Genomic DNA, 21,359 nt, shown 5'->3' on the forward strand with positions numbered 1-21,359 from the left:
TGTATCAGCGAGCTTGTTGTCTGTCCATATCCATCCATGCTGTGAGTTCATCAAAAGTCGCGTGGACGCGTTACTACGAAGGTAAGCGCTTAGGCCCTGACCCTTCCGCCCATCGAGGGTCTACCCAGCCAGCCTGTATGACTGTGAGCTACATCCGTTGTGCGAAGTGTAGCCTTACAATGTGATAATCCTCTTTCTCCTGCTCGGCAGATCTCTCGCGCGTGATAGACGGCGTTGTATAGTGCCTTGCGAGGCTTTCTGCCAGGTCTGCATCCATGCCAAAGCTACGAGCGAGTTCAGATGCTTCCTCTCGAGACTTTGTGGTCTTCCTGGCGTCAAAGTATTGGGCCAATATTGATGCTTGGAATCGATCCGGTCGAGCAGTCGGATCGCTATCTTGCTCTTCTGACTGCTTCCTTGACCTCAAAAGCTGTAGCATACTATCGTCCTGATGCGTCGAAGGTTCAGACGAGGTCCTAGCGATGGAGCTGACATGCAGACCTCTGTAAAGTTGCTCGGCGCTTTTGGGACTTTCACTTGTCCGAGCTCTTTGAGATAGCCTGCTAGTTGAGGGTCCGCACTATCTTGAGGATCTACCAGTGTCTCACATGAGCTTATTGCGGTAGATAAGAGATCGCATGGCTGACCAGCTTGCTCAGATGCCATCGCAGTCGGCCTCGAGCCTGATCGCGGCGATTCATAGCGTGCCGTCGTGGGTGGCTCGGACTGGGCAGACAGAGAGGAGCCTTCGAGAGATGAGCGTGCACTGGCGAGCGTTCGGCCTGCCGATCTGACTTTCGAGCCTGCTGAACCCATGCTTGATGATCTCAGTAAGGAGGTGTGATCAATGCGATCGTAGTGGACGCGACGGAGCGCACGCCCTGCCCTACCTGCGGGCGTCCACACTGAATAGAGATTGGTGAGACTCATAAATATGCAATTCAGATGTGCTAGATTAATCGTACGCTCGTGCTTTGCCTTTCTCGGCCGATTGTCCATTGATCTCTCGACCGGCAGCTTCGAATTGCTTGCTTGACTTGTTGATCGCTCTCCGTGCTTTGTGATAGGCAGACATGCCTTGGACGCCCTCTTCATCCTCTGACGAGTCATCTTCTTGCCCGATACGCGACTGCCATGCGCCGTCTGATGCCGGCTCAGTTGCCGTAGCTGGTAGTCCGGCAGTGCGAGTGCCCGGTGAGCCGCTGTCGCTAACGTCGTCTGCCATGCGCACCGACTTGACCCGCTTGACGCCAGATGCGACAGACGCCGTTGGCGCAGCGCCCTGGCCCAGCGTAGAACCATTCTTGCGAGTGGCTGTGGATGTGGCCGCAGCCGTAGTGGGCTGCGAAGGCGGCGACAGTGTGGGAAGCGAGCCGATGGGGGGCGGCAGTGATTTCTGCGTCGGACTACTGGGAGCAGGCGCAGCGGGCGAAAGCATGTAGGAAGTGCTGCTCGGCAAGGAAGCCGTCAAGATCTGGTCCGTCGTTTTCGGCATGAGCGTGCTGGGAAGAGTCAGCGTGGTCAGATTAGGAAGTTCGGGCACGGGTGGTGCGACACTCGAAGCGGGCTGACTCGCAGCCGTGCCATATCTGCGGCTGATGCCCACGACAGAATCTGCATAGCCAGGCTTGGTCTTGCCGATTTCGCTGTTTGTGTCGCCCTCGACGATGCTCATCAAGCTAGGTCCAGTGCGATTGACGCCGTTGACGCTGCCGGCTTTCTTCTTTTTCTTCTTGGGTGCGGCCGGAGCAGGAGCAATGCCGACATTGGCAACAGCACTCGCTACAGCGGGAGCGGCTGCAGCGTGTTGCTGTCTCGGGGCGCCCACATCGCTCATCGGTCTCTGACGATTGACAGTCGCATCTTGCGCCATCGCCGAACGGAGAGGACCGACAGCTGAAGCGGAGCCAGTAGGACCATTGACAGAGGCGCGACGAACGACTCTGGGCGCAGCGGCTGCAGGTGCTGGCCGCTGATTGACAACGCGAACGAGCTGGCGAGGTTGGCCCTCTTCGTCAGAAGAATCGACATCGACGGGCGCTGACTTGATTGAGCCCAGATTGTTATCCGTGCGAGTGCTCCATTGCTTCGCCTGATTCCCTCTCTTCCGGGGCGGCGGCGAGTCTGAGCGGCTCTGTCTCGTGCTCGACGATCGGAAGAGCGATGCGAAGGATCCGAAGACGCCTTTCTTGGGCCTTGTCTGGCCGTCCGGCGCGCGAGGGACAGCACCATTGCGAAGGCCACGACCTCGAGCTGTAACGTCGGATTCTGCGTCGGAATCTTCTCCGGGCTTGGCTTTGCCGATGTAGGCACCTCCGCCTTTATGAGCGATGACATTCTTCGGTCGCTCGTCTTCGTCGGAGCTATCGTCTCGTCGCCTGAAAGCAGAGGTGATCGGATTGCGTTTGCCAAGTTCTGAGCCTCCAGATCCACGAGGGGCAGCGATTATTTGAGATGGCACACCAGCCGTACTGACGATTGACGGGGGCCGATTGTAAGATGAGAGGGCAGGTTTGACGTTCTGTTGTACAGGAATGAATGACTGGGAACTGATAACCGAATCTCTTAGCTGATGGGCAGCTGGTACAGGTTTGGACGCGTTGCGAGATGCTGAGGCGGGCACATCATTTGACATGATCGAATCGGCATCAGACTTTGCGTATCTGGGCATAGAACGTGTATAGACTTGTGAAGCGGATTGAGAGGGTGCGATTGAACCTTCGTGATGCTGGGGACCGGAATCGCGTAGATCGCTGCCTTGCTCGGAAGTGGGCACGCTTTCTCCGCCTTGAGAATCGTTGAGGCCTATCAGGACGGGAGCAGCGCCACGGTCGTCAGCAAAGTGTGCGACTGGTTCAAGAAGGGGGCGAAGACAGACCAGAGTTCATCTGGGCCGCATTGTGGCCGTCTAGCTGGTCGAGCATTTCGATTGCGCTCACTGAATTGCTGGTGAGCGTGATGCCGAGCTGTCCGAGCGAGCGCATTCTCATGCCCAGGGCGTCTCTGAAGATTCTGCGCTTGACACCGTCGAGTGCCCATTCTTCGGCTTTGAGAGCCATCTCGCAAGCAGCAAGCTCAACCTTGGCGTCCTCTGTCTTGCGGAGGTGCGCTTCTGCATCTCTCTCGCTCGTGGGTCGCTTGGCGCCCAGCTTGATCAGGCGCGATACAAGGATCTCCCGGTCGCGCAAGATGGTCCGGATGTCCTCTTCGCGAGCGAGAACATCCTTGAGTGAATGCCGGTAAGCATCAAGAGAGTGGATATAAGTCGCCTGCGACTCTGCGCAGTTGCCCAAGAGAGTCGATACTCGCATGGACACATCCTGTCAGACTGATCAAGTCAGTTCCCGAGACTCCATCAGCGGAGGCCCGCACCATGAGATCAGGTGAATCGCCAGAGTCGGCCACGGCCCAGGTCGACAGAGCCTCACTTGCTGCGGCTGCATTACGCGTCCAAGCCTTGAAGCTGCACGTCACCGCTTTGTCAGTCTTGCAGTCTGGCCGAGCAAAGATGACTTGCCTGTCTTGAGCCGCCTTTTCGCATTTGATCAGGTTCTGCAGCAATCTGGAATCGGGCGCCGACTTGACCATCTTGTCCGGCTTCTGTTGATACTATCGCTGCTGCGACAAGACGAGCAGCTGAAGGTCGGCAGATAGCTGACCGCACCACCAAGTCTGCGCCGGTTTGGACGGAGGAAGAGGCGAGCGGCACGTGGCAGTAACGGGCTTCGGCTAGCACGGGTAGGGCTGACGACCGGTCGACTCGTCGATCCTGACTGCGTGATATTACGTGTGACCGATAAGTACGTGAACGCAGTCCGGAGGGTGCAAAGGCCCGTGCGCTCGCGGAGAGCTCCACTGGCAGCTTGCACGGCTTCCAATATTCAAGTTTATCCATTCAAGCGCGTCCCGCTGTTGACATCCCGCGTTGCATTTGACATTGCGAAATCCGTCCACCAGGTTTATGGAAGCCGGGAGGTGCTCTGTCGACTGTCAGTAGCTGGTCTCGGGCGCTGAAGCCAGCAACGAAGAGCCCTTTGAAGCCAACCAGCGATATTCAAGCTCGAGCCTCTCGGCGAGATCGACCTGTTCCACGAGGTCGCAGTTTGACAGACTGACCACGATCACCTCCACATAGCTGTGCTCAGCATCCACACTACACCCACACTTCATCATGCAAAATCAAGGCAATGCCCAGCAAGCGGGCTACAACAACGGTCAGACGAACGCAAACGCTAACAACGGCCAAGCAACAAACAATAACGCTCAAGCCAACAACGGACAGGCGACAAACAACGCCCAAGCAAACAACGGCTACAACAACGGGCAGGCGAACAATGGCTACAACAATGGCCAAGCGGCAGCAAACAATGGCTATAACAACGGCCAGGCGGCGGCCAACACCGGTCAAGCTGCAGCGAACAATAATCAAGCTGCGGCCAACAACGGCCAGGCTGCGGCAAATAATGGACAAGCTACAGCGAACAACAACCAAGCTGCGGCTAACAACGGACAGGCGGCAGCCAACGCCGGTCAAGCAACCAATAACGCTCAAGCAGCGGCAGCCAACAATGGGGCTCAGACTGGTAATGCCCAGGCTGGCAACGCCGCACAACCTGCCGCTGCTGTCCCTGCTGCCGCAGCAGCTGCAGCCCCTGCCGTCGCTGTACCTGCCGCTGCCGCCGCTGCATCTGCTGCCGCTACTTCCAGCCCAGGTATGTCACGCAAATGATGATGCGAAATCGAGCTGAGAGCCTTGCAGTAGCCTCGCAGTCGCCGCAGGCCACTCAAGGCGTACCCTCTGTCGCGATACAACAGTCAGACGCGACTTCGAATGGCGGTGTAATTGGCTCGGGCTCGCACACCGTGCCTATCGCCGCCGTCGTCGCTGCCGGTATCGTCGTTCTCATTCTCGCCATCGTAGCCGCCTACCGCACTTACCGCTGGGTCTTCCGAAGACGCCAGAGTCGACGCCAGCGCCTTGAGGAGGAGAACGGCGGCCTATCACCCGAGGAAGAGAAGAAGCGCGGGGACGAGCGCAAGAGACGGACGTTCATGAGCCAGTATTATGGCGCTTTGCCCGGTCGTCCCGGACCGAATGGACTCGCTGTCCTCAGTACACTCCAGACAGAAGCTCATTCTACGACTATGCTCATCGATCCTGCCAATGATCCGAGCAAGAGCCCTGTACATTCGAGATCGAACAGCTTTGCCTACGAGTCGAACTCATCTGTCAATCTGCACGATGGCGCATCTGATTCCGAATCGCGATCCGGATCACGCGAACGGTCCCAGGAGCGTGGCCGACCGCTCACGATGACGACGGACATGCTCAGAAAGGGAGGCTCACGCGCATCTCTCGCGGTCCACCAGATGCCGTCCAGTCGATCTTCGGCTCAGCTGCCGTCCCGCGAGTCTTTCAGCTACGGCAACCTCTACGATGCACGTCGCGGTACGCAGACTTCTCTTTATGCAGCTTCAGTGCACAGCAATACGCCTTCATCTATCTATGGCGGCCTTTCCGGCATGTCACACAGCAACCTGGCCGGTGTCACGCAGCCTCGTCGCGTCACTGGCGCACCTCACGCACCCCACAATCGTATCGAAATAGTACCACCCCAGCCACTTGCACAGAACAGCAATCTCATCGTCTTGTCGCCAGTCGAAATACAAGCACCGACATTCTACACGCCCGAGCGACCTGTGAGCGACGATACGGAAGAACTTGCCGGATCGACTGAGGATGGCAAACAGAACCAGCCCGAATGGTTCATCGCTGCGCAGAAAGAGATCAAGCAGGCTGAAGAAGCACGCAAGGCAGCAGAATCGGCGCAGAAGCAACTCGATCAATCGTTACCCTCTGCTTCACGGTCTCGACAGACCGCAATCGACTCCACCGCATTCAAAGTTGCAAGTGATCGTACCCGTCAGTCGAGCAAAGACGGTCTCATGCTGCCACCGCCATCAAAACCCATCAAGCCTTCCAGCTCGGAATCATCATTGCGTGTCAAGTCTGCTTCAGAGATGTACAAGATCAAAGCGCGAAAGTCTCAGGAGGATCTCATCCTCAAAGCAAAAGGCGACAGCGTCATTCGCGTCAGCACGGGCACCGAGGTCAAGTCTGTCAATGCGCCGCGCTCGCCTCTCGAGCAGCTTGCACTCCAGTTGGCCGGTGCTAGCGAGGGGAAGAAGCAGAAAGACACGATATCGAAGGCCAAAAGAGATGCTGTCGAGGAGTACCGGAGACGCAACGGATGATCGCACCCGCATGAGTCGTATACCCTTTTGTCTTGTATTCATTCATTTTCGCGAGTTGCAGCATCTACATAAAGTTTGCGACGCGTTCGGTCGGTCGAGCTTCCCGCGATCAGCGCCAGCTTGCGGCTGGCCTAGCTTAGCTCGTGGTATCTGCTGCAGGTGAGGCAGATCTTCCAGATCTTGCAGCTCTACAGCACAGACCGGGCCAGCGTGGAAGTTGCCGCATCGCCGAAGTGCTAGAGGCAGGCGCTTGACGACGCCTCCCACTGGCAACGGCGGGCGTGTCTGGCAGCGCACAACAAGGACAAAAGACTACTCTTTTGGCAGTCTGTCGGCCCTGTTCCGATAGTGAGTGCGCCTTTGTGTGCAACAGACCCCTCGAGATAGCGGATCGTCTCAGGCAAGGTGCTTCTTGGCAGGAATAGATCGCAGGCTAGACCAATATGGACAGCTCCAGATCAGCTTCGCCTGCGCCTGCAGCATCGAGCGGATCTCGCAACAGCTCTCTCGGTACGAGCAATCCTGTATCTGTCAGTCTGGCGCCATCACACTCTGCTCAGGTCTCGGCCATACAGCAGTCATCGCTCAGCCGACCCTCATCGAGGGTGAGTCTGCAAAATCTCGCCAATGCAACAAGCAGCGCAACGACAGATGAATATCGACCGGCACCCTTCACAGGCAACGGACATCCTGCCACGTTCAGCAAGCGTTCTGCATCGTTTGATCGCAAATCGCCTGAAGAATTCAGGCTCAACCTGGGCAACGATGGTCCAGATGGACCATCACCGCCCTATTCGCGGAATAATGAGCCCAACCCGAACGGATCCATCTCACCTGTTCATTCGGAGAAGGCAGCTTTCTTGACGAACATGCGAGTAGACGACACGAGCAATGGCAAATCCGGCAAGACGGGCATGAACGCTGCCATGGGCACTGGCGTCACTTACGATCATATCATGAATCATCCCGCGCTGCCGGTAGCCTGCTACTGCCTCTCCAGCATCCTCATGACCGTAGTGAACAAGGTCAGTCCCCGTCCGAGACCATCTGCTTGGGAGATGATGCTAATGCATCCGCTCGATAGTTTGTGCTCTCTGGCGCACACTTTTCGATGAATTTCTTGCTGCTGACGATCCAGTCGACCGTCTGTATCGCCTGCGTGACGGTCTGCAAGCGACTGCGTCTTATCACCTTTCGGGACTTTGACAGGCAAGATGCCCGTGCTTGGTTCCCCATCTCGTTCATGCTCGTCATGGTCATTTACACGGGCAGCAAAGCGCTTCAGTACCTGCCGATCCCCGTCGTGTCGGTTTGCAAGAATCTGACGATCATCTTGATAGCGTATGGCGAAGTATTGTGGTTCTCGGGCTCAGTGACCGGTCTCATCATGTGCTCATTCGGTCTCATGGCGCGTCTTTCTCTGCCTCGTTGTGGCTCTCATTCTGACCGAAGCAGACGGTTTGCAGATACTGTCATCGCTGATAGCAGGATGGGCTGACATCTCGCATGCACTGCAATCTCTTTCGGAAGTCTCGGCTCAGACGACGCTGGACCCCGTGACGGGTGCGGAGATCCCTGCGATGCCGACCAGTATACCGGACATCACCGCCGCAGTCGGACAGCTCAATGCAGGCTATCTGTGGATGGCGATCAATGTCTTCGTGTCGGCTGGCTACGTTCTCGCCATGCGGAAGCGCATCAAAGTGACCAACTTCAAGGTAAGCCTCTGTGGTATACAGCAGGGGCTATAGTCTCATCATGGAGGATAGGATTGGGACAGCATGTACTACAACAATCTGCTGTCGATCCCCGTGCTCGTCTTCTTTTCGCTCCTGATCGAGGACTGGAGCGCCAAGAGTCTCGAAGCCAACTTGTATGCTGCCTCTTGTTTGCTCGGCGAGATTGTGACTGATGGCGTTTGCGCAGCCCGGCGGAAGGACGATACTTCTTGCTCTTTGCCATGGTCTTCTCGGGCGCGGCAGCAGTCTTTATCTCATATACCACGGCCTGGTGTGTGCGTACGACCAGTTCGACGACGTACAGTATGGTAGGCGCGCTCAACAAGCTCCCTGTGGCCGCGAGCGGGATGGTCTTCTTTGGCGATCCGATCACGACCGGCTCAGTCGGTGGTGTCTTGACTGGCTTTGTCGCTGGTCTCGTCTATGCTCTCGCCAAGGCCAATCAGGCGGCTGCAAAGAAATGTACGTCTCCTGACTCTCTGTCGGCACTGCAGCTGGACTGACAAGCTGCACAGTGGGGATGCCTCGATGAGCGGCAATGTACACTACCTTCACACACTTAGACGAGATTAATCAGTGTCTGCCATGTGCAGCATGCACACGTTTGGGATACTCGTGTACGCTCATGCAGGCTTATATACGTAGCTCCAATGAGGAGAGCTGCAATGCGTGCTTTGCGAGTACAAACGATCTATAACGCGGCAGCGTAGGCCGGCAGTCGGTTTTCGAGCGTGACGAATGATGAGAGGAAGCTGGCTGCCCACGGATGCTTGGGGGTGGGTACCGTGTTGACTCTGTGGACCAGTCTCAGATTAGCTGCATAGCAGTAGCTGACATCGTTCAGGTTCACCTGTTGACGACGCGCAAGATGAAATTGGCGAGCACGGCGAGAAAGAGGGTGACGCAGATCACCATTGGCCCATAGAGCTCATCTGTCCATTGCGTCAGCCCGTCGTAGAGTCACTTTGAATGACAAGATGTTACCAAAATGGCCGCCATAGCGTTGGCCAATGCGCTTCCGTCTGAGTTCGAACATGAAGTAGGAGTAGCCGATGACGCCTACGCTGATGAGAGCGTAGATGAAGCCCATGATCTTGCCGAGTGTCTCGCCTGCTCTGCCATCCTCTGTGGCTGCCTTTGCGTTGAACAGAGCCAGCGAGAATGAGCCAATCAAGAGTGCGACCCGTAGCCAGTTGAGCAGCGTTCGTTCGGCTGCCAGGTAGACTTTTGGCTCGATCCTGCTCACCTGAGCTGCCTTGGCCGGCGCCGTCGTCGCCGTCGTTGCTCCATAGCCGCTCATATCGGTCCGCCGTTCGACTGCCCTTCTTCCGCTTGCAGCTTGCAGGCGCACGTGCTCTCTCTCTCCGCGCGACTGGCTCCCTCGGCCCACACAAGCTCGGCAATCCTCATCCATCATGTCAGGCTACGACAAGGCACGCATCTCACTCGATGTCGCAAGAGCCATCGGCACACTCGGAGCAGGCCTCGGGGCAGGCCTGATGTTCGCCACACCCATCTTCACTACCAATGTCGCTTTTGGCGTGACGACAATGTGCGTACGCCTGCAGACGTGACGCCGCAAGCGAGCTCAATGAAGTCCTCTGAAAGGTCACCGCGTGATCGTTTGGGGTACTGGAGCAAGCTCTTTGACATTGGCGCGGTCGTCGTGCCCGTCCAGGCATCTATCACCATCTTATCGCTCGGCACGGCCGCGTATCTAGCAGAGAATAACAACGACAAGCCTCTCGGCAACCGCAGAAAGATCCTGCTCGCTAGTGCTGCCGTGGTGCAGGCGCTCGTGCTGGTCTGGACGCGCGGCGTGATGATACCCTCGACGATTCACCCGCTCAAAGCGATCGAAGCGCGACAAGCCAAGGGTGAGCTGCTCTGGCCTGCCCATCATCCTCGACAGCTCATGTTGGGCTGTAGATGGTGACGACAAGAGCGGCAGTGACGCCTTCATCATCAAATGGAACCAGCAGCACCTCGTCAGAGTCCTGCTCGTCGGAACCACTTTCGCCCTCAGCGTGCTCGAGCTCGTGACACAGTAGATCAGCCATGGACGAAACATGCATCTTCATCCACTTTTACGGGTCTCGCAGCAGCATTGCGAGCTCTTGAAACAACAGCAAAGTACATCATATCATCGACTGAGATGGCAAGTGTCCGTATCAAGCAGCAGTGGGGTCGGCAATGCAGGGAGTCGACCAAGCCCTAATACTCGCGCTTTAGCCTCATGAATTGGATAGGCAAGACAGACTGACCCTATGTGGCCATCGACACCAATGCCTCGAACCAGAAACGCGACTTCTTTCGCTCGCTGCAGATGCTGAGGAATCGGGTACGAGTGTTTGCCGGCCTGAACATTGATGAGGTGCCCTGCTTGACAGAGCGTCCACTCCTGCTGTCCGTGCTCTCCCGCTACCCAGATTTCGTAGCTCGCAGCCCAGGCAGATCCTAGCCAGGTCATCGCTGCTCCGTTGTCGATCAACCAAACCTTGTCAGGCGGTGGCGGAGTGGGATGAGGCGGCACGCGCTCTCTGTTAAGCTCGTAAGAGGCCTGACGTATTGTGTGTACGATCGCAGCCTCGCGTGGATCGAACTCGTCTGCGCGAGGTGCCCAGCCGGGCACATGGTAGGAAAAGATGCCATCGCCCTCGCCGTGAGTCTTGAAGCCGCCCTGCACGGAATGAGGCCGCAATGACCAGACGAGGCATCCTGCGCCGCCCGCCGCCTTGACAGAGGCTGTGAAAGTAGCAAACTCTGCCGGATCATGGAAGAAGCCAAACTCGCCCGCCACAAAGCTGTGAATCCTCAATTTAGCTCTGTTCGCACTGTTCGCAACTGGCGTACATTTTGTCGTGCTTCTTCGCAAGCTCAATGTCTTTCCTGATTCGTTTGGCTTCGCCTGCGCCATAATAGTGATACGAGAGGATGTCGACGTCTGGCGATCCGAGAACTTCGGAGGGGTATGATTTAATGATGTCATCGTTGCGGGAGTAGGAGCCATCCATGACGAGCGAGCGGGGAGCGAGTGTTTTGATGTGTTGTGCGATTGTGACGGTCCATGATCCGGGCGCGGGCGCCTTGCCGCCGAGATTCATCTCGTTCCCTGTGTGAGCATGAGCAATGCTATAGATCGACAATCCCGAACGAACCTGTTTCCCATGCGAGGATCGTAGCGTCGTCGCCGTATCGGACGCCGTTGACAGTGTTGACGCGGTTGAGCAGATAAGTGATGATCTTCTTGAAGCTGTGCAAGCTGTCATCAACATCACGACGGCGTATGATCTAGTGGCAAGCGAACCTGTCGATACAGGCCTTGTCTGTCCACCAATCGATGGACGCGTGTACTTCTTCATAGGACTTTCCAGTGCGCAATCTTATGAGATCTGTGAAATTGCCGACCCAATTGGTGCCTTCTTGGCCGTAGTCTTGGTTTATGATGGGTATAATGAGCTTGACCTGGTCTGCTCATCGCTGGTTCAGCACCGGCCAGGTGCTCATCAACATGTCAAGCGTACACTGCCGTGCGAGTGCTAGGACATGATCTATCTTGACGAAATGGGCCTCGTCATACTCCCAATCCTGTCTGGTCTCGCTCCAAGCGTTGATGTGACCTCGTGAGACTCGCCAGCTCTTGACTTGCAGGGTATACGTTCTCGTCACTCGTCGGGAGAAACCAGAGAGAGTGCGCATCGTGTCCTTGACCTCCCAGACATCATTGTCGAGCAGTTCGGGAGCGTTGAAAGAAGCAAACCGGTACGGAACAGACTCGTGCCACAGCTGGCCATTCCGTTTGATCACGAAAGGATCGATCTCGCCGCTCCTCTCGGTCATCGAAGTACCCGGCCGAGAGGGCGTGTTGCGAGCGGATTCCTGCATCTCCGTCGCCGTCGGATCGACCGACGCACTCGCTTTTGCCGGTCCTTCTTCATTGAACATCGCCTGACTGTGCGACAGGCACGAGCCCATCTTGCGCCGCCTCGCTCGGCTTGCTTGGCGTGTGTCGGAGTTTTCAATGAATCAAGAGCAAGTGGAGCATCATGGCGGCGCGCGATCTATCCGCTGTACAGACACGGTATGCATGTACATGACTCTATAGATATGCACTCATGGACTGCGCTCGTGTTCGTGTTCCCGTTCGTATTCTTGATGATGATGATGATGCTGCGGCGTCCGGACATCGGGCTCTTGCGACAGCTCTGCCTTGTCTGGCCCGCCAGGCAAGAGAGAAACGACTTCTGTCGAGGGGGGCTCGTCCTTGTCGGCCATGTTGCGATTGCGCACGATCATGACGTATGCTGCCGAGGCAATGATGATGGCCGAACCTGCCAATGAGGTGAGCGTGAGGGGCTCCCGAAATACGATCGTCTGGTAGGCGATCGAGTAGGGTGCTTGGAGATAGCAAGCGAGCAGCGTTGTGCCGGTCGACTTGTCCATCTGCAACCCAATGTTGAGCAGAAATTGCGCGAGGAAGCCAATAATCTGCAAGCACATATCAGTTGAAGACCTTCAACGTGAGGATCAGCAAGGACGTACGCCTATGCTGAACAGAATGAGATAGAAGATTGGCTCCTTCGGGATGATGAGAGGTTCGTCAGGCAGGATCATGTGCATGATGATGGCGCCAAGGCAGCAGAAGACGGAGAACGCATTGACGCTGTGAAGCGGATGGCAGTCCTTGCCCATCTTGCGAATCGTGGTGTAGGCGCCGGCTGAGCCCAAGACGCCCATGAGGGAGATGAGGACGCCAATCGTTCGTCTGTGAGTCTCCTCCGAGTCGACAGGGTCTCCTGAGCTGAAGAGAAAGGCAGGTTTGGCGATGAGGACGACACCACCGAGTGAGATCAGTCCCGCTAGCGCTTCTATGGGTAGATAGGGCTCTCCGAGCAATACGGCGGCCAGGATACCCGTCAGGAAGGGCGACAGGAAAGTCAGTGAGGTCGCGTCCGTCAGACTCAGGTAGAGAAGCGACAAGTACATCCCCGCCAGACCGAATTGGCCAACAGCACCTCGTAGCATGAGCCATTTCCTGAGCTTGGGCGGCCAAGTGAGCGGATACTCGACGCCCTTCCATCGCATGTAGGCGTAACCGCAGATCCAAGTGACCGACATGCGAGTCAGGATGAGCTCCCAGGTTGGGATCCGTACGTCAGAGAGCGAAAGCCACTTGACGAGGACGTTCATGGTCGCAAAGAGACCTTGGGATGAGGCCATGATGAGAAAGGCAGCGTTGGGATCCCATATTATTGCTTTTAATCGTCCTAGCCGTGAAGGAGCGTTTTGCTGCGATTCTGCATCGAAAGGATCACTGCAGTCTACGGATGGAGAGCGAGGCGGCAAGAGTAGTTCTCTACTCGGTGTGACTGCATGTCCCTTGCCCCTCTGCTTCGTGATCGGGCTGTCGTTGTCATAATCGTCGTAGTGATGTCGCACGGACGGATGCGTCCCAGGTGCTGTATCGCGTTCGTCCGTCAGAGTGACCGTACTCGATGTGCTCGTACTACGCTGTCCCCTGTCATCTGCATCTGTGCTCATCTGCAGACCACTGATGCTCCAATGACTCGCTGGGTGCGTTGACATTCCGGTTAGCTTGGCCGTGCGCGTCAAATGTTTTACTCAGATTGTATAAGAACGCGCTGCTGGCCCACAATTCGCGCAACCCCACTCGACTCCAGATAATCGCGACCGGTGTGAGGCGACCGTAGTGCGGCGACAGTGCTATCTCGTGGGTTCTTCCGACTCGCGACGACAGCTTGACCGTGGACCTTTGAGGCTCTCAATAGAACACACTGATCATGAAACTTTCCTCTGACCGGGGTTTCAGCTATTTGCCACAGACCTCGCGGCAAGCTGAGACTCCAGTGGAATGCATATCTACAATCTATTTCAGTGGTTGCGCTTGTGCTACGTCGGTCATGAAGGTGGTCCAGTCCGAGCCAAAGCTCTGGTAGACGTCAGACTGGCTGATTTGGACATTGGTGATGTAGGTCGATCCGACGCCTTGCTTGACCAAGCTCTTCACGAGCGTACTCAGTGCGCTGGCACTAGCACTGACGGGATAAGAATGGATGATGACGGATTGCTTGCTCGGCCGGGGGTATGCCAGAGGGCTCTCAGACTGATATGACTTGTAATCGTCTTCGAACGTGACGACCGTGTCTGCGATGTTGTAATAGCTCGTACTGCCGGTCGCGCTGACGGGAAGGCCAGGATTGAGAACGACAGTCCTGTTGGGCCATGCTTTGGTGCTTTTGACAGCGTCATAGTATTGCTTGTAGAGCGAGTATTTGCCATCAATCGTCTCGTCAAAGAAGATGCCATCTACAGCATACGACGTGTTCCAGCCTGCATACTGTGCGATCTGCTTGATGACTGTCTTGTTCGACTTTTTGCCATAGCCAGTCGGTACATAGCCCAGTATCTGCACATTGCCCGACTTCGAGGCTTTCTTGAGCGCAACGATGCCCGCGCCGTACTCTGCATCAGGTTGCGAGCTCGAGCCAGGTCCCGAATCAGGATTGATGACGACTTGGAAGTGAAGCTGCGGGTGTGCAGCGATGGCTTGCCGCAGAGGCGCCCACGTTGTCGAGTTTTCGGGGTACGAGTACAAGGGAACGATGACTGATGTTCTATTGAGGCTGGCAGCAGCCGCAAGACTCGTTGCTAGGCCCGACGCCATGACGAGTGGTAAGGTCGTTTTCATTGATTTGCTTGCTGAGGAAGCAGGAGCAGGAGGAGGAGGGGATGAGGATGAGTCTGCTTAAATGCATGTTCAACCTGGCTAAAAGCGGTGCGTGCTTTGTCCAGACTTGGGGCAGAGCGAAATAGCAAAAAGGGTCTTTGTCGATCAGAGTTTCGAACAAAGCGAGTCGCAAGTCACGCACACGCACGAGCCAGCACGATGGCAGCAGACCTCGACAGGAAGGGTGTAGAGAGCTTTGTGAGATCGGTGCCGATGCAAGGGCTCGTCACTTTTGATTCAGAGCGAGATGCCAAAGTGGTCAGCACATGATCGACGTCACCGTGACGCTGTGGCACGCTGACACTGCACTATTCCAGGCAAAGCTATGCAGACTCTCGTCATCGGGTCAACGGGAATGCAATGAAGTCGCACTGCATTCGAGGCAACTCTTTGAGCATCTCACCAAGCTCGGTTTCTTTTGCACTTCGCCCATCGATCCCTCAAAGACAGAGATCGAATGCAGGAGGATAGCCAAAGCACCGGTGACGAGCTTATGATGCATGCACACGATGATCATGCGATGGTGATGCCGTTGCTCCACGAGTGACGCTTGATCTCGAGCTCAGTCACTCTTGAGCGCATCTTCTTGTGCTCCGTTCGAAGCCGCTCGAGCTCTCGGGCTGCATCGCCGTTGGCCGAGCTCGACAAGCCCCGAGTCGATCTGAGCTGCAACAGTTGCTGCTCGAGATCCGATACTGCGCGCTCTTGCGTCAAGGTGATCTCGCGAGCAGAGTCAAGCTCGGTCTCTGCAGCACGCAGTAGCTCTTGCTGCTCATGAAGTACACCCCTGAGTCGCTTGGCCTCTTCCTGATCTTGGTGCTGCTTTGCAAGCTGCTCATCCCTGTGCATGAGTGTCAGCTTGCATCGAAGCCATGCAGCAGCTCAAGTCACCTCTGCTGAAGCTCCGAGCTAAGAGCTTCGATCTTCGTCCGAGCAGCTGCCAGCTCTTCGCCCACAGGCTTGTCATGTTGCTGCTTTGCATCGTACTCGAACAGACGCGCGCCAGCTCGATCCATATCGCGTGACTGTTCCTCGAATGCTGCTCTCGTCGAAGCCAGAGCTTCTTTGACGCTATCCAATTCGACTTGCCACTGCGCCTTCTCTTCCCTCAGCGCCTTGACTTTGGTCTGCAGCTCCAAGTCGTAGCGTCGCTGGCGAGACTTTGACTCGGCAGCTTCCGTGCGCGTCTTCGTGAGCTCGTTATGTGATCGTGCCACTTGCGAACGCAGATGCCGGATGGTATTGTACAGATTCTGTCGTTCGGCTTCTACGCCGGTGTCGATGATAGCCTGTCGATGTAAGGAGCCCATATGCTGTTGCTGCTGACTCCGCAGGAAACGCTCGAAATCGACTTCGGAACGCGCAAGAGCTAGCGCGCGGCGAAGTGTAGCTGTATCGGTCTCTGCCGAATGATCGAGTCGCAAGGTGAGATGCCCCGTCAGATCGGGTGCTATCAGGTCTGACTTTCGAGGTATGACGTGCGAATCGCAAAAGGCGATGACATCTGGGCCTTCCTGCTTTGCCCATCGATCTACGTCTTTCAGCTCTGCTGCCAAGTCTGCAAAGTAGAGCAGGTTGCAATTGATGGCGTGAGATCGTAGGATGGGCTCACAGCGACGTTGGAGCAGCGACAGATCGAGTACCTCATCCATCGTAGACTCGTGCGCAAATGGCGATGCCCAGCCAGACCGACGAAGATAGGCTGTGCCTTCTCTGAAGAACGTGAGCGTGTTGCGCGGATACAGGCCGTAGAGACACGTGAAGAGCGCAGTGACGGCAGGTATCACGTCTGACACCTTTGGCGGCTGGGTACCGTGATCGACAACCGGCTGCCATGACAGCTCTGGCCGTAAGTCGAAAGTTCGTATTGCTGGACTGGCTGGCGGCGCTTCGATTGCTACCTCGCTAGTCTCTGGCATAACGGCTTGGTCTTCTGGCCAAGTGATGCACCTGCCAAGAGCAGCGAGCAGATTGGGCAATGCGGCAGGCACGTAGGTCGTGATCCTGGGCAGCACGGTGACGATCGTGAGGAGCGAAAGCGTAACGCAACCGAGATGCTGTTCGACGGTCGCGATCAAAGCCAGAACATCAAGCAGCTTGCTCTCTGTGGCTACTGCCAGATATGCTTGCGATGGATGAGTCCGCAAGAAGGCGTTGATGAGAAAGATGCAGGAGTAGCGGTCGGGGGGCGCGAGGACGAGACGGGAGTACAGCATGGCCAGGAAAGCCTTGGAATTCGTCCGACCGAGCGTGATGAGAACGTTTTCGAGGAGCCTGACATCTTGCGCAGCGGTCGTCTTGACGCTCGCCAGGTAATCCTCGACGAGCATGCTCGTCATTGATGAAAGAGCGTCGTCGGTCGATGTACCCGCCCAGACTGCCGACTCTGTCATGGCGGTCATAGCCTGCCGATCGAGCAGGACACGATCTGGCGCCTCGAGCAGGAGCGCAGGCCGCACGAGGGTAGCATACCAAGCTTTGGTCCATTCAGTCTTTTGCTGGTCGGTAGATCCCTGCCTGCAGGTGACGCTCTTGAGCAGGAGCACGAAGAGCGCTGCATGTCGATCAAGTCTTCCCGTGCCGGCGACTCGAGGACGCAACGCTTGCCAGTGTTGTACGAGTGCAGTCACAATCTCGTTGCTAGGTTGCTCCGTGCTGTCGAGATATCCGTCCAGCATCCGCTGCAGCTCTGCGTCGATCACACCAGAGCCATCATTCTGCTCATCCTCTGTGACCCGGCTGAAGAGACTGTTGAGCTTCTGCAGCAATGCTACTTCGGCCATCGTGCTGTCGTGTGAGGCAACAGAGGGAGCGCGCCCTGTCCGCACATTTGTGTGTCTCTATGCAGATGGGACGTCATACAACAGGCCTGAAGCCGTCAGCGTAGACAACGGGACGTGCGAGCGAGTCATGCAGAGGAGCAGGCGGCTCCATGAAGGCAAGCCAGTCGCTCGACGCGGTAGGCAAAAGCCCCATGGAATGACACTTGTACAGGCCAAGTGCGAGCAGCAAGCCCTGGCAGATGACGTAGACAGTCTGCTGAGCTGCGAAACTCTCTCGCGTGGTCGGTGACTGGCCGGCAGGAGGCACGCTTGCACCCGTGAAAGGCGCAAAAGCTTCATGAACGCGCAAGAGTCAGCTCATTGATGACCCATTGAGACCTGTCGGGCGTGCCTTTGCTCACGCCCACAGCGGCAACGACGGCGTTCTTGATGAGCATCCAGACCATCATCATGCTGAAAATCTGTACACCTCCGCCAGACATGTAGAGCATGAAGCCCTGCATCGGGACCTGTTTGGCAGGCGAGAGCGCGAGATCCCATGCTCGCTGCCTGCGCAGAGCAGCAAGGCTCTTGCGTTTGGGCGGAGGTGCTGCGGCAGAGGCCACTGGTCCGCTTGAGGCTTGCTTTGACTTTGGCTTGCTCGACACGACCGTGCCAGGATTGATGAAGCTGGGCGGCGGTGGGAGTCTGCGTGAGGGGGATCAGAGTGGTACAGGATCATGCTGACGACATGTCTGACTTGGATGTTGACGCCGTTGGGGCCTCGAAGTACCATGACGACATGCTGACTGTACGCCGGGCTGACCGATCGACTTCGCGCGTCTTTATCGATTCGCCTCGACACGACCTTGGGGGGTTGACTCGACCCAGCTTCGTCAGCCTCCGCGGCGGAGACGGTGCCGCGAGGGCAGAGCAGCCGGTCACAATGCCGGTCCTCTCCTCTTCCCAACATGTGCCGATATACAGACAGACGATAGCCTCGACGCCTCTCTCACAGCGAGCAGAGCGACAGAATGGCATTGTTGCTCCGCCTATCGACAGGAGCTCGACCAATTCCCCAGACAGATGCATGCTCCCCGTCACCATGCCTGAGATATCTCGCTCAAAGTCACAGGAAGAGGCACATGGCGCCGCACAGCCAGGCACCAGTCCGAGCTCTTCCAAAGCGGGCAAGGCCATCTCAAGCCTGCTCGCCCAACCACGCTTGTCAGTGATGCCGTCTTGACGAGTGATGATTTGTACTCATCGGTCTGCATCTGACAGGAAAATCCAAGTCGATCAGACACCGTTGTTCACCCATCCTCCTGAAGACAGCTCATGGCCGTCACACGACCCCATCCTACGAGGTTCGATCATATTGTTCCTGCCGAGGCCAAAGGCAATAAGGTCCATCACTGTCACGTTGACGGGTCATGCCGATCTAGCCCTCCGAGCGCGTCCCTACGAGTCTGTCAACATCCTCGAAAAGAGCTTAGACATCGCCATCTGTAAAGAGGATCAGCAGCTCAGCAAGGGCTACCACGCCTTCTCGTTCTCCTTCATCGTACCTTCCTCCACGGCAGTCTATGAGCGATGTGTACACGGTCGCATATTTCACAGGATATCCGCAACGGCGAGAGGCGTCGGGCTTACCGGCACCAGTCTGTCAAACTATGGCTATCTGCACATCATCGCCAATCCAGAGCCGACCCCGCAGGACATGCCAACGCCCTGTCAGCTCATCGTCAATGACTTTGTAGAGGATATAGGGCCCTTTGTGCTTCGCGTCGATTCACCCAATCTGCTCGTCGGCGGCCTGTTACAGGTTCAGCTGAGGCTGCTGTCGCCGCCCGCGAGCGCTGCAGGCGCAGATTGTCCCACGCCAGTCTATTCCATCTCTGCATTCATCGTCCAGCATTGTGTCTTGCGCTCGCTGTCCGATCCAGAGTACATCGAGCGACCACCTTATTCAAAAATCCTGTTGTTCAGACGCGAAGGCGAATCCATGTCGCTCCCTTGCGACAACCCTCGCAATGTCAAAACGGAACCCTTTGTCGTCAAATCACCCTTGGCGTTCATCGCGCCCGGCGACGAGTACAAATTCTCCCAGACTGCCAGGCTGGGCGACGACAACACGATCCGACCTAGCACGCTCAAAGGTACAGAGACGCCCATCAGTTTCTCGCACAAGATCGTCGTCGAGATCGTGTACGACAAGCTGGATGCCAATGGCGATGTGTTTGCTCGCAAAAAGGTCAAAGTCGAAAAGTCCCTGCCGCCCATTGCGTCTTGCTGCTGCACGCTCGAATCGGTCACTTTGCCCGTATACGAATGCGAAGACTCGTTGCCAGCTCAACGGGTCATGGAAGATCAGGTTCAGACTATGCCTCGCACGGCTGGCCACTTTATGACCTGTAACTGCGGCCTGCCCGCGAACGAGCTCATCGAGCTGTATGGCTTCGAAGGCGAAGTCAATTTTATGTCACCACTTATTCCCGTCCGTGCATCGCCAGTCGTAAGCGCATCATCCTCGCAGAAAGGGATCGAAGTGTAAGCTTATCCATCACAACAACATGTACACATCGGTCTGTCTCCGCCATTGGCGTCTTGCTCGTTGTTGTCTATCATAAATCTACTTGTATTTTCTGAATTGCTTGTGATCTAGATGACTCAGATCGTCAAGTGATGCGATCTTCTCGAGATAGTCTGCCATGTCGTACAGCTCGCGGTCTGTTGTTCCTCGTGTGGTGTTCTTGAAGGCGTGACATTTGAGCAGATTTTGGGGTTGCAGGACAGCATTGCGTGACAGGTCATCAATGTGGACTGCCCCTCTGTCGCATCAGCTCAACAGCTCATCCACGGCAGAACCCGAGCAGACCAGTATTGTTTGCAGTGTATTCTGGAAATCTGTCCCAGATGATCTGCAATGCCTTGACTTCGTGTCGTACGATCTTGCCTTTGCGGTTCGAGTGGACGCTGAACATGGTCTGTCGGTCAAGCACGGTGACGATGTTGTACTCGTTATCGCCGCCTATCATGTTGAGCTCGAGTAGCTTCTGCTCCAGATAGCGCCAGTGGGTCTGCGACCAGATCATGATGTCCCACTTTGCGTCTGTCACTCTGCGTAGGAACTCGTGCAGACCAGGTCGAGCAAAATCTTCAGAGGTCGTGTTCTTGCCCCATGTCTTGCAGTCCAACAGTGTATAATCGAGATCGAGCACGAGCAGTTTCGCGTCTTTGCGAGGTGGCAGCATGATATCGGGCTTCCACTTTTCCACTGCCTCTCTGATTCGCCGCTTGTTACGGCGATCCAGCTGAGGATCGATGACGCCCTGCGCGTCCGCATCGACGTCGAGGTCATTCAGGATATCGCTGTTCTGTCGGAGCTCTTTGATTTCATCGCCCTCTGGCGTACCAACGAGCATGAAGTCTTTCACCTTGCCTACTGAGAGGTGCAGATCGAGCACGAGCAGTTCGTCAGAGGGTAGTTTGCCCTTGACCAGACCGATGATCTTCTGACGTTCGGGCGGTACATTGGTGAGCGAGTAACAGAACAGCTTGAGATCATAGATTGTGTCTGTCTCGCACACGCTGAGCTCGTAGCGTGTGCCTGCGTGCGTCATCTTGAGCCGATAGACATTGTCATCCCCGGCATCGACTGCTTCGAGGGCATGATGAGCTGCCGTCGGTGGGTCAGGCTGCTCCATGAACGGCGGCTCAAGCTCGTCGACTGCTGTTTCGCTCGGCCTCGTGACATCGACAATCCCGTCGTCCATTGCGCAACAGCTCCCACGGACACTCTCGCCGCCTCGAGGAGCTCTTGCGGCCGCTCGAGCTTGTCGACAGGAAGGCGTT

The 21,359-nt window shown here is 56.3% G+C and overlaps 14 protein-coding genes across 14 annotated transcripts; 5 read left to right on the top strand and 9 right to left on the bottom strand.

Annotated features, from left to right (window-relative positions):
- Positions 1-73: 73 nt before the first annotated feature.
- L969DRAFT_45679 (uncharacterized protein) lies at positions 74-816 on the bottom strand (the record flags this gene model as incomplete). The annotated part of the gene is made up of 4 exons (XM_014714579.1): positions 74-133; positions 179-448; positions 502-593; positions 648-816. 4 exons carry the CDS (start codon positions 814-816, stop codon positions 74-76), a joined length of 591 nt encoding a protein of 196 aa, XP_014570065.1.
- A 139-nt stretch (positions 817-955) lies between these two features.
- On the bottom strand, positions 956-3,588 carry L969DRAFT_92691 (uncharacterized protein; the record flags this gene model as incomplete). Its single annotated transcript, XM_014714580.1, has 4 exons — positions 956-2,805; positions 2,879-3,320; positions 3,373-3,463; positions 3,518-3,588. 4 exons carry the CDS (start codon positions 3,586-3,588, stop codon positions 956-958), a joined length of 2,454 nt encoding a protein of 817 aa, XP_014570066.1.
- Positions 3,589-4,171: 583 nt separating this feature from the next.
- On the top strand, positions 4,172-6,255 carry L969DRAFT_22112 (uncharacterized protein; the record flags this gene model as incomplete). Its single annotated transcript, XM_014714265.1, has 2 exons — positions 4,172-4,712; positions 4,760-6,255. The coding sequence occupies 2 exons, from the start codon at positions 4,172-4,174 to the stop codon at positions 6,253-6,255; spliced, it is 2,037 nt and encodes a 678-aa protein (XP_014569751.1).
- Positions 6,256-6,499: 244 nt separating this feature from the next.
- On the top strand, positions 6,500-8,652 carry L969DRAFT_85250 (uncharacterized protein). The gene is made up of 6 exons (XM_014714581.1): positions 6,500-7,280; positions 7,340-7,663; positions 7,722-7,973; positions 8,025-8,128; positions 8,182-8,456; positions 8,510-8,652. Exons 1-6 carry the CDS (start codon positions 6,699-6,701, stop codon positions 8,524-8,526), a joined length of 1,554 nt encoding a protein of 517 aa, XP_014570067.1. The 5' UTR covers positions 6,500-6,698; the 3' UTR covers positions 8,527-8,652.
- L969DRAFT_44561 (uncharacterized protein) lies at positions 8,554-9,294 on the bottom strand (the record flags this gene model as incomplete). The annotated part of the gene is made up of 4 exons (XM_014714582.1): positions 8,554-8,626; positions 8,693-8,788; positions 8,845-8,926; positions 8,979-9,294. 4 exons carry the CDS (start codon positions 9,292-9,294, stop codon positions 8,554-8,556), a joined length of 567 nt encoding a protein of 188 aa, XP_014570068.1.
- Positions 9,295-9,409: 115 nt separating this feature from the next.
- L969DRAFT_45737 (uncharacterized protein) lies at positions 9,410-10,045 on the top strand (the record flags this gene model as incomplete). Its single annotated transcript, XM_014714583.1, has 3 exons — positions 9,410-9,546; positions 9,603-9,871; positions 9,924-10,045. The coding sequence occupies 3 exons, from the start codon at positions 9,410-9,412 to the stop codon at positions 10,043-10,045; spliced, it is 528 nt and encodes a 175-aa protein (XP_014570069.1).
- A 120-nt stretch (positions 10,046-10,165) lies between these two features.
- L969DRAFT_15487 (glycoside hydrolase family 5 protein) lies at positions 10,166-11,939 on the bottom strand (the record flags this gene model as incomplete). Its single annotated transcript, XM_014714217.1, has 6 exons — positions 10,166-10,208; positions 10,259-10,798; positions 10,848-11,106; positions 11,153-11,247; positions 11,302-11,464; positions 11,519-11,939. The coding sequence occupies 6 exons, from the start codon at positions 11,937-11,939 to the stop codon at positions 10,166-10,168; spliced, it is 1,521 nt and encodes a 506-aa protein (XP_014569703.1).
- A 168-nt stretch (positions 11,940-12,107) lies between these two features.
- On the bottom strand, positions 12,108-13,580 carry L969DRAFT_45046 (uncharacterized protein; the record flags this gene model as incomplete). The annotated part of the gene is made up of 2 exons (XM_014714584.1): positions 12,108-12,482; positions 12,537-13,580. The coding sequence occupies 2 exons, from the start codon at positions 13,578-13,580 to the stop codon at positions 12,108-12,110; spliced, it is 1,419 nt and encodes a 472-aa protein (XP_014570070.1).
- Positions 13,581-13,881: 301 nt separating this feature from the next.
- L969DRAFT_92700 (uncharacterized protein) lies at positions 13,882-14,679 on the bottom strand (the record flags this gene model as incomplete). Its single annotated transcript, XM_014714585.1, has 1 exon — positions 13,882-14,679. One exon carries the CDS (start codon positions 14,677-14,679, stop codon positions 13,882-13,884), a length of 798 nt encoding a protein of 265 aa, XP_014570071.1.
- A 222-nt stretch (positions 14,680-14,901) lies between these two features.
- L969DRAFT_44653 (uncharacterized protein) lies at positions 14,902-15,239 on the top strand (the record flags this gene model as incomplete). The annotated part of the gene is made up of 2 exons (XM_014714586.1): positions 14,902-15,000; positions 15,060-15,239. 2 exons carry the CDS (start codon positions 14,902-14,904, stop codon positions 15,237-15,239), a joined length of 279 nt encoding a protein of 92 aa, XP_014570072.1.
- A 16-nt stretch (positions 15,240-15,255) lies between these two features.
- L969DRAFT_15490 (uncharacterized protein) lies at positions 15,256-17,525 on the bottom strand (the record flags this gene model as incomplete). Its single annotated transcript, XM_014714218.1, has 2 exons — positions 15,256-15,583; positions 15,634-17,525. The coding sequence occupies 2 exons, from the start codon at positions 17,523-17,525 to the stop codon at positions 15,256-15,258; spliced, it is 2,220 nt and encodes a 739-aa protein (XP_014569704.1).
- Positions 17,526-17,585: 60 nt separating this feature from the next.
- On the bottom strand, positions 17,586-18,314 carry L969DRAFT_85254 (uncharacterized protein). The gene is made up of 2 exons (XM_014714587.1): positions 17,917-18,314; positions 17,586-17,858 (listed from the first exon to the last, which is right to left on the bottom strand). Exons 1-2 carry the CDS (start codon positions 18,026-18,028, stop codon positions 17,599-17,601), a joined length of 372 nt encoding a protein of 123 aa, XP_014570073.1. The 5' UTR covers positions 18,029-18,314; the 3' UTR covers positions 17,586-17,598.
- Positions 18,315-18,351: 37 nt separating this feature from the next.
- On the top strand, positions 18,352-20,158 carry L969DRAFT_85255 (uncharacterized protein). Its single transcript, XM_014714588.1, has 2 exons — positions 18,352-18,731; positions 18,789-20,158. The coding sequence occupies exons 1-2, from the start codon at positions 18,451-18,453 to the stop codon at positions 20,056-20,058; spliced, it is 1,551 nt and encodes a 516-aa protein (XP_014570074.1). The 5' UTR covers positions 18,352-18,450; the 3' UTR covers positions 20,059-20,158.
- Positions 20,137-21,313, bottom strand: L969DRAFT_101676 (uncharacterized protein; the record flags this gene model as incomplete). The annotated part of the gene is made up of 2 exons (XM_014714589.1): positions 20,383-21,313; positions 20,137-20,327 (listed from the first exon to the last, which is right to left on the bottom strand). The coding sequence occupies exons 1-2, from the start codon at positions 21,278-21,280 to the stop codon at positions 20,137-20,139; spliced, it is 1,089 nt and encodes a 362-aa protein (XP_014570075.1). The 5' UTR covers positions 21,281-21,313.
- Between the last annotated feature and the right edge of the window lie 46 nt (positions 21,314-21,359).

Source organism: Mixia osmundae, assembly GCF_000708205.1.
Source record: "Mixia osmundae IAM 14324 unplaced genomic scaffold scaffold_2, whole genome shotgun sequence".
In the NCBI taxonomy this organism is placed as follows: domain Eukaryota; kingdom Fungi; phylum Basidiomycota; class Mixiomycetes; order Mixiales; family Mixiaceae; genus Mixia; species Mixia osmundae.

Coding starts and splice junctions, on each gene's coding strand:
- L969DRAFT_85254 (XM_014714587.1), bottom strand. CDS start 18,028: ATGCAGGGCTTCATGCTCTACATGTCTGGCGGAGGTGTACAGATTTTC. Junction 17,859..17,916: donor CGCTGTGGGCGTGAGCAAAG/GCACGCCCGACA, acceptor GCGTTCATGAAG/CTTTTGCGCCTTTCACGGGT.
- L969DRAFT_85255 (XM_014714588.1), top strand. CDS start 18,451: ATGCCGGTCCTCTCCTCTTCCCAACATGTGCCGATATACAGACAGACG. Junction 18,732..18,788: donor CTGCTCGCCCAACCACGCTT/GTCAGTGATGCC, acceptor TGCATCTGACAG/GAAAATCCAAGTCGATCAGA.
- L969DRAFT_85250 (XM_014714581.1), top strand. CDS start 6,699: ATGGACAGCTCCAGATCAGCTTCGCCTGCGCCTGCAGCATCGAGCGGA. Junction 7,664..7,721: donor TGTGCTCATTCGGTCTCATG/GCGCGTCTTTCT, acceptor GACGGTTTGCAG/ATACTGTCATCGCTGATAGC. Junction 7,974..8,024: donor TCAAAGTGACCAACTTCAAG/GTAAGCCTCTGT, acceptor CATGGAGGATAG/GATTGGGACAGCATGTACTA.